This window comes from Phaseolus vulgaris, chromosome 3 (genome assembly GCF_000499845.2).
Source record: "Phaseolus vulgaris cultivar G19833 chromosome 3, P. vulgaris v2.0, whole genome shotgun sequence".
In the NCBI taxonomy this organism is placed as follows: domain Eukaryota; kingdom Viridiplantae; phylum Streptophyta; class Magnoliopsida; order Fabales; family Fabaceae; genus Phaseolus; species Phaseolus vulgaris.
In genome coordinates this window covers 26028716-26041476 of record NC_023757.2, presented here as the reverse complement: position 1 = coordinate 26041476, position 12761 = coordinate 26028716, and the positions used below count along the sequence as shown (strand labels likewise).

At 34.7% G+C, this 12761-nt stretch overlaps 2 protein-coding genes across 3 annotated transcripts; both read right to left on the bottom strand.

Annotated features, from left to right (window-relative positions):
- Positions 1 to 2422: 2422 nt before the first annotated feature.
- On the bottom strand, positions 2423 to 6346 carry LOC137806945 (uncharacterized). Of its 2 annotated transcripts, XM_068607343.1 has the most exons (4): positions 6143 to 6346; positions 4087 to 4185; positions 3116 to 3250; positions 2423 to 3027 (listed from the first exon to the last, which is right to left on the bottom strand). In XM_068607343.1, exons 2-4 carry the CDS (start codon positions 4153 to 4155, stop codon positions 2617 to 2619), a joined length of 615 nt encoding a protein of 204 aa, XP_068463444.1. In that variant the 5' UTR covers positions 4156 to 4185; positions 6143 to 6346; the 3' UTR covers positions 2423 to 2616. The 2 variants fall into 2 exon arrangements, with proteins under 2 accessions (XP_068463444.1, XP_068463443.1); XM_068607342.1 differs by lacking the exons at positions 4087 to 4185; positions 6143 to 6346 and adding an exon at positions 3347 to 4051.
- Positions 5978 to 8352, bottom strand: LOC137806944 (UDP-glucose flavonoid 3-O-glucosyltransferase 7-like). Its single transcript, XM_068607341.1, has 2 exons — positions 6611 to 8352; positions 5978 to 6486 (listed from the first exon to the last, which is right to left on the bottom strand). The coding sequence occupies exon 1, from the start codon at positions 8044 to 8046 to the stop codon at positions 6631 to 6633; it is 1416 nt and encodes a 471-aa protein (XP_068463442.1). The 5' UTR covers positions 8047 to 8352; the 3' UTR covers positions 5978 to 6486; positions 6611 to 6630.
- Between the last annotated feature and the right edge of the window lie 4409 nt (positions 8353 to 12761).

The following is a 12761-nucleotide window of genomic DNA, read 5'->3' as shown; positions in this document are numbered from 1 at the left end:
GGTTGTATGCAGTTATGACTGTGGTATTTAGTTGTGAAATATATGGAGTTGTGGGATGGTTCACTACACTTGGAAGGGAATACCTTTCCCAATTACACCACGGGAAGAGTTATTTTGATTACTTAACACGTTTTATTTATAGTTTGGTGATTGCAAACAGATTCCATGATATATTATTTAGAAGGAGCTCCTACGCTTTCGTCAAGAGATGTTATTTTCGTGGGTGCTACATGAGTCTAACGTTCAACAAAAAGCCGTATTGACATATTTGGAAGTAGATTGCCCTTGATTTTTATTGGACTTATTTTGAATGTAATTGTACACTTTCAATTGTAAAAAAAAATGTTAGTTATTATGAGCTGATGTGAACAATTAAATACTTTTATTTCATGAATGGAAGCATTCTCAATTTCATTTAACTTATTTAGTTTAAGTCTTGTTTTATATCATATTTTGGGCAGAAAGTTGTCATTGGAGCACATGAATGTGAAGGTCTTTGTTAATAAATTAATTGGGACCCTTATAGTGCAAATGGGGACCCATGTGTTAATAAGTGGGGACATGTTGGAACCCTTATATGTTTTCCCACTCCTAAGTTGTCTAATCAAATCATGCAAGCACACTAGTCTAGGAGACATGTTAATAACAATTAAGGTAACATACGTATTATGTAGTCTTTCTTACATTTTGCAGAAGAAGTTGTATATTAAATTTCTTGCTTTACAGACAGGGACTGCAAGTGCAAGTGTTCATGGGAAGGTTTTAAAGAATGAAGAATTTGGTTCTCTAATTGAAGTTGGCTCTGTCTTAGTCTTAAAGAATGTATTAATGCACGAAAAACAAACTTTTCTTTTACAATTCCATATGTCATGTCATTCATACAAGTACTTTTGTGTGTTTTTTAGGTTGGCATTTTCAGTCCAAATCGAAGGAACTTCTACCTTAATATCACTCTTAACAACATTGTCAAGGTATGTAGTCAAAAAACATAAATGTAATACAACTGTGGAGGTTAAAATAATAATGGTCTTCTTTACATTACATTACATGCTTGAAATTAAATTGTCATTCATGTAGGTTTTCAATTCTGACATATGTCCACCCACTGACGACTTAGTTCGTGCTTGTTATCCAATAGTAAGACTTCCACCCACGACTCTAGGTACAATACAAGAAATGAAGAACACTTTAAAAACTATAATGAAAGTTGCCCATGTATATTGTCTAACATTTGACTTCCTCATCTATTTTCAGATGCAGAAAAGATGGAGTTATTATTCAAGGCCATAAAAAAAATAAGGAATTAGACAATCTTGAATATTATGTAGCTCAAACTTGTATGTGACGTCAAATAATGTTAAATGACGATTATTAACATCTGCATTACATATTATTTCGTAAATTTATTGGTGAAAGACTACCTCAGTTTTTTGGTGTTTTTTATGCAAGTGGGGACCCCTTTGATTTTAACTGGGGACCTATGTTGATATTTTTGCACACTCATTTGGTCCTCCAAGTGAGTGATTAGTTTTGGGGGTTTTGGCTGCACACATGGTTCAGATGGGAGTCCAGGGACCTCTTTGGAGGTTCAGGCCATTCATTGGTCAAAGACTACCTCAAATTTTTGGTGCTTTTATGTAAGTGGGGACCCCTTTCATTTTAACCGGGGACCTATGTTTTACTTTTTGCACAGATATTTAATCTTGCAACTGAGTGATTAGTTTTGGATTTTTTGGCTGCAAAGAGGGTTCAGATGGGAGTCTAGGGACCTCTTTGGAGGTTTAGGCCATTCATTAGTCAAAGACTACCTCAAATTTTTGGTGTTTTTATGTAACTGGGGACCCCTTTCATTTTAACTGGGGACCTATGTTGTACTTTTTGCACAGTCATTTAATCTTGCAACTCAGTGATTAGTTTTGGGCTTTTTGGCTATAAAGAGGGTTCAGATGGGAGTCCAGGGACCTCTTTCGAGGTTCAGGCCATTCATTGGTCAAAGACTACCTCAAATTTTTGGTTTTTTTTATGTAAGTGGGGACCCCTTTCATTTTAACTGGGGACCTATGTTCAACTTTTTGCACACTCATTTCGAGTCCAGTGACCTCATTGGAGGTTCAGACTATTCATTCGTGAAAGACTACCTCAAATTCTGGTGTTTTAATGTAAGTGGTGACCCCTTTGATTTTAACTGGGGACCTATGTTCAACTTCTTGCACTGTCATTTGGTCCTGCAAGTGACATATTACTATTGGATTTTTTGGATGCAAAGAGGGTTCACATGGGAGTCCAAGGACCTCATTGGAGGTTCAGCCCATTCATTGGTGAAAGACTATATAACTTTTGGGTTTTTTGGATGCAAACAGGGTTGACAATATAATTGTCACCATTCAGTACAAAGTTGAATAATAAAAACAATACTACATAATTAATCAATAACAATACTATTAATGAATAACAAAATTAATCCACTTACACATTCAGAGTTTCCACAATAATTACTCCTGAACAAAATTATTGGTGCAATACTACAAATTACAATGGTTTCAACAATGTCAATAAAGCATAAATCCACTAACTTAAAAACAGAAAGCACCTAAAAACATATCCATTAATGAAGCATCAGTTTTTGGGTTTTTTAGGAAACATTGTCACTTCTTCATTTGGTTGGACTTCATCTACATGTAATTCTTTATCTTCATCTACATCTTCATGACTGCTTTCTGCCTTTTTCAAGTATGTGCAATCCATTGCAAGAGGTTCAACTTCAACTACTTCTGACTGAGTATCACGACGAAGACAATTTCTCCTTGCAATTAACTCAACTGTGTCATTCACCTCTTTCTCCATACTTGTGATTAATACTTCCTGCTCCTCAGATTTCCGCATCAGTTCAAGAACTTTCACCCTCCTTCCATGGACTTCATCCTTTGTTGGTTTCTTCTTCGTAATTCGACACCCAATTTGGTCAAAAGCTTCTTCAACAAATTTACTGCAAAGTTCTTCATTGGAAGCACATAACTCAAGAAGAACCTATTTGTTGACTTATATAATTCCAAAATTAATTATCTACATTCAAAACAACATTAATGTAATACAAAGTACAAAAAAAAAAACATACCTTATGCTTACGCAAACCACGTCCAAGTTCATGGTCACCAACTCTAACATCCATCCAATGCATGATACGGGGATATTTATTCCCACTCGTAGGTACTTGACGCTTATAAGAGAACAAATGTTTCATCGCCCATATCTGAACAATGAATACAAAAAAAACATTTATTAAAACGTCAACACAAATGCACAATTATTACAAACATTTACCAATAACAAAAATGTTTCATATTACCTGCAAGAGATAAACGCAACCATCCACATGGATATACGACATATTTCTCCGTGTAATCCATTTTGAAGCTGAACACAAACTATCAACCAAAATCTCATACACTAAACCCCCCCCCCCCCCCCAATTGTACATATCAAGTTTGTCTAAATCATCAACAAGGTTAAACAACCCATCATGAACTAAACCCAATCTAGTAGGGAGAATAAACTCCGACAAACCTAACAAGATATACAACTTACAAAAGTCCTCTGAGAAAATATCATTCCCAAGTTTCAAAATAACAGAATATATCATTTCCACAGTTACATGACCTTCTTCCAAAAAAACTCCTTATGTGAGATATAATACTACTTTTCCTTAAATCAATTTTTCTACCACCTACTCTAAGACCTACACCTAAACACACATCTACCAAACTAAACGACACAAATTGATACTGAATTGAAAAACTTTGTTTCCTCTCCACCCAAGAACTACATAACTTACTTAAAAGTCCACGACTCAATTTGATGTCCTCACGAACAAACAAAAGCCATCCAAATGGGGTGGACTATATAATACTCTTTTGTTGCAAACTTATAACCATGTTCACAACAGCCAAACGCTTTGACCTGCAATTATGCCTAAACACCTGTATATCAAAATTAAATACAAATACACTATAATAATTAAAATTAAAGATAAATAAATGTAAATATCATGTCTACTTTAAAACAAAAAAAACATCATTTCAAAGAAACCTTAGCTTCACCCTCAGGATGGTGATCAATCGTAAGAACCTCCTCATCTGAACATCCACTAATTGACATTATATCCTCAAACAATTTTGTGAATGTTTCCTGTTCAGAACCAAACCAACATACACTTTTATAACATCGGTATGCTTATGCTTCAATAAAGAACATTCAGTAAATTTACAGCAACATGAATCGAGTTGGATGCCTAGTTTTAATGGGAAAGTGGACTTACAAATACCTCAATTCTTAAATATATGTGTACTTCTATTAATAAATAAGTTTTTTATTCTACATGCAGATTTGGGTCTATGGAAACAGTTTTTAATCTTTTTTTGGTGGCAGTGGTGGTGCCTCAAAGAAAGGCCCTTGAGGATTGGGCAGTGAAGCATAATTCTACAAATGATTTTAAATCTTTATTTCAAAATCCGAAGGCAGCAAAATACATTTTGGATGACCTCAAAAAGTCATTCACTTTTATTAAGCTCTGTTTTCATTGTTGTTTTGCACTCAACAAGGACTAAAAAGTAGAATGTCTAATAATACAAGGCTTTTCAAATCATAGGGATTAAATTTCTCAACCCAAATAATGTCAAGGACTACCAACACCTTACTCCTAGTTAGTTTCAGTTGTGGTCTTATACTATATTTTGATCTTCCTGGGTAAATATGAACAGTTGAAGTCCCAATGTTAAAAAAATTAAAAAAATAATATAAACCTATATATATATATATATATATATATATATATATATGATACCCCAAACAATTCCTCCTTTAAGACTTTGCAAAGAACACACAAAAATGACTATCATAATCCTAACTTTGGTTGATTTAAAATTAAGAAAAAATAATTTGTGTGAATGTTTCGTGTTCAGAACCAAACCAACATACACTTCTTCTAATAAAGTTTTCTCCATACAAAGAGGAATCATATCTCTATTTCAATGTCGCTAGTAACAAATTATTTGTAAAAGATTGTCAGAAGGTTATTACAGAATGGATGTTATCAATTTTAAATATTGGAAGAAGAGTTAAGGATCACAATTACTATACACTACAATTTAATTCCAAGCAATTAGTAAGCAGTATCATCATAAAAATGGCATCAATTGGCACTTGTCTTCATCTCATCAAACAGGGCAACATACACTTACAAATGGGAGCAATCAAGCCAATAAAAAAAATCCCAATAGACAAGGTTTTGAGACACAGATTATTGACACAGTTCATCTCTCAAAACAGAAATATTTTCTTAGGTTTTAATCTATCCTTTTAACCAAACTACCTTTCATTTTAGATGATGATATCTTAACACCAGATACACAGAACAAAACATATACTTCACACTCCAATAAAATAATATTTTAATCTTAATCATATTTAATTTTTTTTAATTTAAAATATTATTATATTATTATAATAATTTGTCAATGTATGGGTGTTTTAATTTTTTTTGTTAATGAAATTTTTTCCTTATTGCAAACACAAATCATGGTTTGATAGCACTTTCTCCTATCTTTCAAGATTAAACCATGCACCTTCTGAATTCTTATAAGCTGTAATCCTCATTTTTCACCTTGAAAACAATGCCAACTCGTTTTTCATTAAACTTATACCCATATACTCTGTGTTTACTCTTAACTAAATATACCTTTGACTCCAAAGCATATGTCGTTCAAAGCATCTAGTTGCTTACTTAATCTTAGATGTACTAAATAAGGTATGTCCGACACTAAGGGCATGACTCAAACTTGGACTTTGATACAAAACAGTTATTGCTCTCATTGTGTTTTGCCATTAATTTATCATAACAGTATAATTTGGCGTGTGTTTTGTCCACACTCTACCATTTTACAGATGAAACATAAACATCAAAACCAGTCCCAAATTCCCATACCACAAAACAATGAAATCCAAATGCATTCAAACTTCAAAACTCAAAAACCACACACCAAACAAACAAACGAAATTACACTGCACTCAATGCTAAAAAACGGAAAGCAAAACAATAAACAAATAACCCCGTACCAAAGCCCTAAACTGAAAGCAAAATACATACCTCAAAATGGAAATCGCACTCTTAAACGAAAGTCCTAAACACCTCAAGATGGCAACACACCTCTCTTATGCTTCCTTCTCCCTTCAAAAACCGCCGCAATCGAAAATGTCCCAATTGAAAACCCTAATCCTTCCAAATCTCGCTCTTGCTTTTGTTGAACGACACACACAGAATCGCACGTCTTTGTTCGCAACCAACAACCCTCAAACGCAAATGGTCTCCCTTTAAAATGCACCTTCTGAATCCTACCTTTGAAATCCACCTTTCAAACGTTCTTCATTCCAGAAATGAACTCTTCAAATGCCAGTTTCAATTTTTCCACCTCAGCAACTAGCACCCACACACTATTTGTTTAATATTAAAAGTGCCACGTCAGAGGAATGTATTCAGAAGCAACGCAAATGGAGGTGTCTAAATATCGGTACTCTTTGTTTTATTTTATTTTTTTCCGATAAAAAAAAAACTAACAGTGTGAGATGTCATCAGGATTAGCGAGTGTCTCTGAGGCGCGTGAGATGAGCAATGAGGGCAGTTAAATTGTTGTGAGAGGAGCCTCCATCCCGAAGAGACTGTTTAGCCTTATCCGCAAACTCTCGTGCACGCCGTCTGATTTCTTGAGCTTCATCACCGCCGTCCATGAGCCTCCTCACAGCCTTCTGGATGCAATCACTGGTGACCAGCTTCTCGCTCTCCCCGTACCCGATGAGTCTCCACTCGGTGGCGCCCACCTCCAGCCCGACCCCACGCACCTCAGTAACCAACCTCTCGTTGTAGAACTGATCCCCTACCACCGGCCACGTCAGCATGGGAACTCCAGCAGTAATTGCCTCCAACGTGGAGTTCCAACCGCAGTGCGTGAGGAAGGCAGCGACAGCAGTGTGGCCCAAGATAAGAAGCTGCGGGGCCCACCCCCTGATAATCAGCCCTTTCTTTGCATTCCTCTCTTCGAATCCCTTTGGAAGCCACTTCTCCTTCTCCTCCTCGCTCTCATCCTCCTTCCCCTTCTTCTCCGGAACCACCCATACAAAATCATGCGCCGCCTCTTCTAACCCGCACGCCATCTCGTAAAGCTGCTTATCCGGAAACCGACACATGCTACCGAAGCATACGTACACAACAGACTTCGGCTGCTTCGAGTTCAACCAACTCACTAACTCCTTCTCGCTCACCACGCTTTTCTTGCCCCTCTCTTCGCCGATTTTTGCGGCCAGACACCCTGGCCCTAGATGCCAAGCTTTGTGGCCCGTGCCTTTCTCGTAGTGCTGAATGTACTCTACTCCGTCGAGTTCCGCGAAGCTGTTCACGATTAGACCGTCGCTCTTCATCTCTGTTTCCAGAAGCCTGTCCATGAAGGCGGTGGCCATCTTGGGTGGTCTCGAGCACAAGATGATGTGGTGAGGAAAGTCAGGGATCACGAAGGGGCCACTGTCGGAGTCAAGTGCGGGGTTTGATCTCACGGACTCCATGGCTGCCACGGTGAAGAGTGAGAAACCGTTGAAGGCGAAGCTCGGGATGCGGAGGTTGTTCGCCACGTCGTGGACCCAGGGGTAGAAGAAGTCGGCGACGATGCAATCGGGTGGGTGCTGCTCTAGGAAACGGCTGATGGGGACGCGGAGGAGCGTGGTGGCGTAGTGGAACTTTCTGGCGTCTTCTAGGCTATTGGCGGCGGACATGAGTTCGACGCCGTCGGGGAAGCCGGCTTCACGGGCAGGGAATTCGACGACGTGGAGGTGGAGGGAGGGGCTGGATTTGCGAAGGATTTGGGCGTAGCAGGGAGTGGAGATGACGGTGACGTGGTGGCCACGTGCGGCGAAGAGTGTGGCTATGCTGCAGAGAGGGATGAGATGGCCCGGTGCTAGGTAAGGAATAAAGTGAAGGTTGAGCGGTGGATGTTGATGATCCATTGATGTTACCAGTTTCACACGATTACAGTGTATAGGGTTTAGGCCACTTTGTTTCAATGGATGGATGAGGTAGAAGTTGGAGGTTTTCTACTTTCTTTTATAATAAGAGAAAGTAATAATAAGAGAAAGTACAAGGAGAAGAGAAAGCCACATGTTTCAATGGATGGATGAGGTAGAAGTTGGAGCTTTTCTACTTTCTTTTATAATAAGAGAAAGTACAAGGAGAAGAGAAAGCCACATGTGCTTTTACCCATTTATATTTTTACCTTCAATATATAATGAAAAATAATTAAAAATATTTAATTTTTTTAATTTTCTTTCAAATAAACTGTACATACCTAACTAAATAATAATAATATAAAGTATAATATTAATAATATTTAAAATTAATTTATAAAATAATAATATTAACTAAAATAATGATAATAAATGTAAATAAAAATAATTTTAATTAATAATAATATTATTTATATTAATTATTATTTTTATTTTATTTTATTTATATTAAATATTAATAATAATAATAATACTTTTAATAAAATAAAAAATACCTATATACCTAAATATATAAATTTATTTATATAATTATAATAAAAAAATATTATTAATATTAATAATATAAATATTAAAATAACAATAATAATTCAGATTAATTTATAAAATTATAAATAATAATTTTAAGATTTTTCATAGTCTAATCGATTATGCATTAAAAAAAAAACACATAGGTCTTAATGATTATGTAAAAAAAAATAATTAATAATAATTATATGATATATATTAAAATAGACATCATTATTATACTATTCAGATATTGAACAGAATCCATTAAGTTGTTTGTTAAAGAAAAACATAATTGATTAGACTCATTGAATTAAGATATGGTTTAAATTAAAAATATTTATATAATTACTTTTTATGAATCTTTTATTAACAAGGATCCATTTTAATGATTTAAATTTAAAAATTATAAATATTTGTTGTCTTGAACATTGTTAAAATTAGTATTTAATATTTAAGTTTTCATATTATTTCATATTATTGATTATTATTTAATATTTAATATTTTATTTTTTATATATAATAATAAAATTTGTATTCTTATAATTTATACTATTAAAAATAATTTAAAATACTTTTAAAAAAAAGTGTTTCAATAATCTTTATTCATACATACTCTAAAATTAACTTTCTTCCATTTTTTTTCTTAAATTCTCATACTTCTACTCGTCGACAGCTTTAGATCCAAAGAAAACATTCTATCACTGTTAACACTGCTTTTCTATCACCTATCTGAACACGCATTGCGCGGGACTCACTCTGCTCCTCATTCTCATTGCATTCTTTTTATATTCAACTATCACTTTTAAACGTGCAACACGGGGGATTTATTTAAGTAATAAAATTTGAATTATAATTTTAAGAAATAAAAAAATTATATTTTTTATCTAAAATCCTAACTGTGTTAGTACAATATAAGTTATGCATAATAAGAAATAAAAATAATTAAAGTAAAAAATGGATATAAGAATAAAAATTTAAAACAAAATTTAAAATATATAGCCAAAAATCATATTGACAAAAACATGTAAAAAAAATAGGGATAGAACATGACAAAAGGATAGATCATGTTTCAACACACCTGATTTAGTATGAAATATAATATATTTATTATATAAATTTAATTTTATAAAAATAAAAGAATTTAAAATAATATGTATAATATATATATAAAAATTTACTATTATATAATTTTGGAATAATAATTATAAATAAAAAAATCCAACAAAATAACATGTATCATCTAAAAAATAAAATATTTGTTCATTATTCAATATGTTTGTTTCTGTTTAATTTGATTTTAGACTCATTATACATGTCTTTACAACTTAATCTCGATATGCAGACATTTGTATTTTGAATTAGATTTAACAAACAAAATGTTTACTTGTAAAAAAAATAAATATTAAATCAATTCTATAATATAATTTAATCTTATTTGGACATATATTAACAGTTGAAAGAGAGTGAACATATTTGATCTCAGTAGATTATCATTTAACACTGCACCTAAGAAATTTTTTATGTTTTTTATCAACTACCGAAGAGACTCCTACCCGGAAGATTATTGTAATGTATCAATTGCCCCACTGTTGGATGGATTTGATTTTTGTTCATAGGTATCATGGCTCAAATGATCCTAAGACGATCAATATGATGAAGTAGCTTTGTTGGTAGGTTGTTGGCCGACAAAAGAGCTCGCTTGAACTTGAAGTCGGGGTTCGGTCACTCCTGTCACCGACTTGTTTCCTCCATCTGGTGGTGGAGGTCAACCAAGAAAGAAAAGGAAATAAAGAAGGACAGAAAGGTCCCTTAGGAGGTCCTCTCATCAGGCGTCGTCGGGCCTAATGTTGTTTCTTTCTCTCTATTGAGGGAGAACCTTCAAGTTGTGAAGGGAGTGCAAGTTGCACTTACCCCATTCGAGGAGGAGGTTATGAACTCGACATCGTTCGAAGATATGATATTGGCTTGCGTCGAGATGCTAAGTCAGTCCCTGGTGCTGACTAGGGCGATTGAAAGACGCAAAAGTCATCCTTTGCTGCTATTTTGAAAATTTGAACAAAGAGTTGGCTGACTCAACCAACTTACTGAAAACGACACTAGAGGAGAATACTTCTTTGGAAGAAGAGTCTCGTCGGGCGTAGACTGAACTTGAAAATGCCCGGTCGCAAATCTCGGCTCTACAAGCTGAGCTGAAAGACTTGGAGCAAAATCATAGTAAATTTTAATATGCATGATAATGGTCGTGCGAACATTCGCAACTTTGTGAGTTTTTTATGTCGATCGTACGATAATGAATTTGAATTGAGTCGTTCTTTCAAATTTTAAGAACTTGTTAGATTTTTTATCTTTCTTCTTTCGAGTGGTTTGACTGACCATAAAATTCTTTTGTTTATTAATGGGAAGGGATTGTCGTTTGAAGGCAAAGCTTCCTTGAACGATTCGACTGAATGTGATTTTTAAGCATCGAGAGGGATTTTTGTGTTAAGCAAAGCTTCCTTGACCGAGATGACCGAGTGTAATTTTTAGGCATAAGGGGGATTGTCGTGTTGAGATAAGTTTCCTTAATCGAGCTGACCAAGTGTGATTTTTAAGCATCGGGAGGGATTATTGTTGAAGATGGGAAGCTTTGATGTATCAAATCCTCATGAAGCCTGAAGTTGTGTTGTGTTGTAGGTTTAGGTTTTGTAATGGGGTTTAGAATCTTTCTAAGATCAGTCTTGATTCTCAAACAAAACTTATTTCAATTTGTTTTAAAGATTAAAGTGTTTTTCCATGCAAAGGGAAAAACAACCGATTAAAGTTTCGAGACAATCGGTTGTTTGTCACTTAGCTGGCAAAGAAGTTTTGAAATTGTTTTCTGAATCAGTTGTATAACTGCCAAAACCATTCAACCGGTTAAATCGCAGTTTTAACCGATTAAATGTAAGTTTTCATAACAGTTTTTTGAAAACCTGTTTTAATTGATTCAGTTGTTCAAATCTGCCTTCAACGGTAGCTTCTCAAGGATTATAAAATTAGTCTTCTTTCAAATGTTTAGAGCATGATGAGCAAGAGAAGTTTTATACTCTGATTTGAGAGATTACCAATTGTTTGTGAAAAGGTGTTTTACCAAGTTTAGCAAGATTGCTTTTGAGCTTTGTTGTGATTCAAGAACTGATTAATAGGGTTCTGGTGTACTGTAATTCCAGGTGTTTTCTATCCTTCTTTAGTTTCTTGTAATTGTTCATATTACACTCTGTAAAACTGTTGTAAAATGGCTTGAGGTGTTGGTTGTGTGCAAAGAGGGTGAGTAGGCTTTGTGGGATTCAAAGTCACCTCTTTATGGTGTGTGTTTGTAATCTGTGATTGGTTACATAGTGGAATACTTAGTGGTTTGACTGAGGAATGGATGTAGCTCTGGAATTGAGTGAACCAGTATAAACCTTGTGTGTAATTCTCTCTATCTCTTATCTCCATAACTGTTTGATATTTTCTGTTGTCATAAACAACCGGTTAAATCGTCATTTTAACCGATTATAATTCTGATATTTGTTTATGTTTGACTATTTGATTGGCTTTCTGAATTGCTTTTGAGTTGATTGTTAAATATTCATTCTAAGGAAAGTATTTGTGAAAATCTTTTATAAACAATTCACCTCCCCCCCCCCCCCCCCTCTTGTTCTAACCATCAATCCTAACAATTATTGTGTTGGGTAAAACTTCATTGATTGAGTTGACCAAGTGTGATTTTTAGGCATCATGAGGGATTGTCGTGTGGGCAAAGCTTCATTGACTGAGTTGACCGAGTATGATTTTTAGGCATCAGGAGGGATTTCTATGTGGGCATAGCTTCCTTAATCGAGTTGATCGAGTGTGATTTTTTGGCATCAAAATGGATTGTCATGTTGGGTAAAGATTTCTTGACTGAGTCGTCACAATTTTTAGGTGTCGAGAGGGATTAACATGTTGGGCAAAGCTTCCTTAACCGTGTCATATTTAAAGGATAGTTTTAAGAGGAATCGTTACGATCTCGGGACTCAACCGTTTTCATGAAGTTTCCTTAGCCAAAATAATGAAAAGCTAGTTACCAATAAGTGCCTCGTTAAAACCTTTTTGGTCAAAAACCCTCATTGGGAAAAAACAACCGAGCGAGGGAAAATTGTACATTTCAT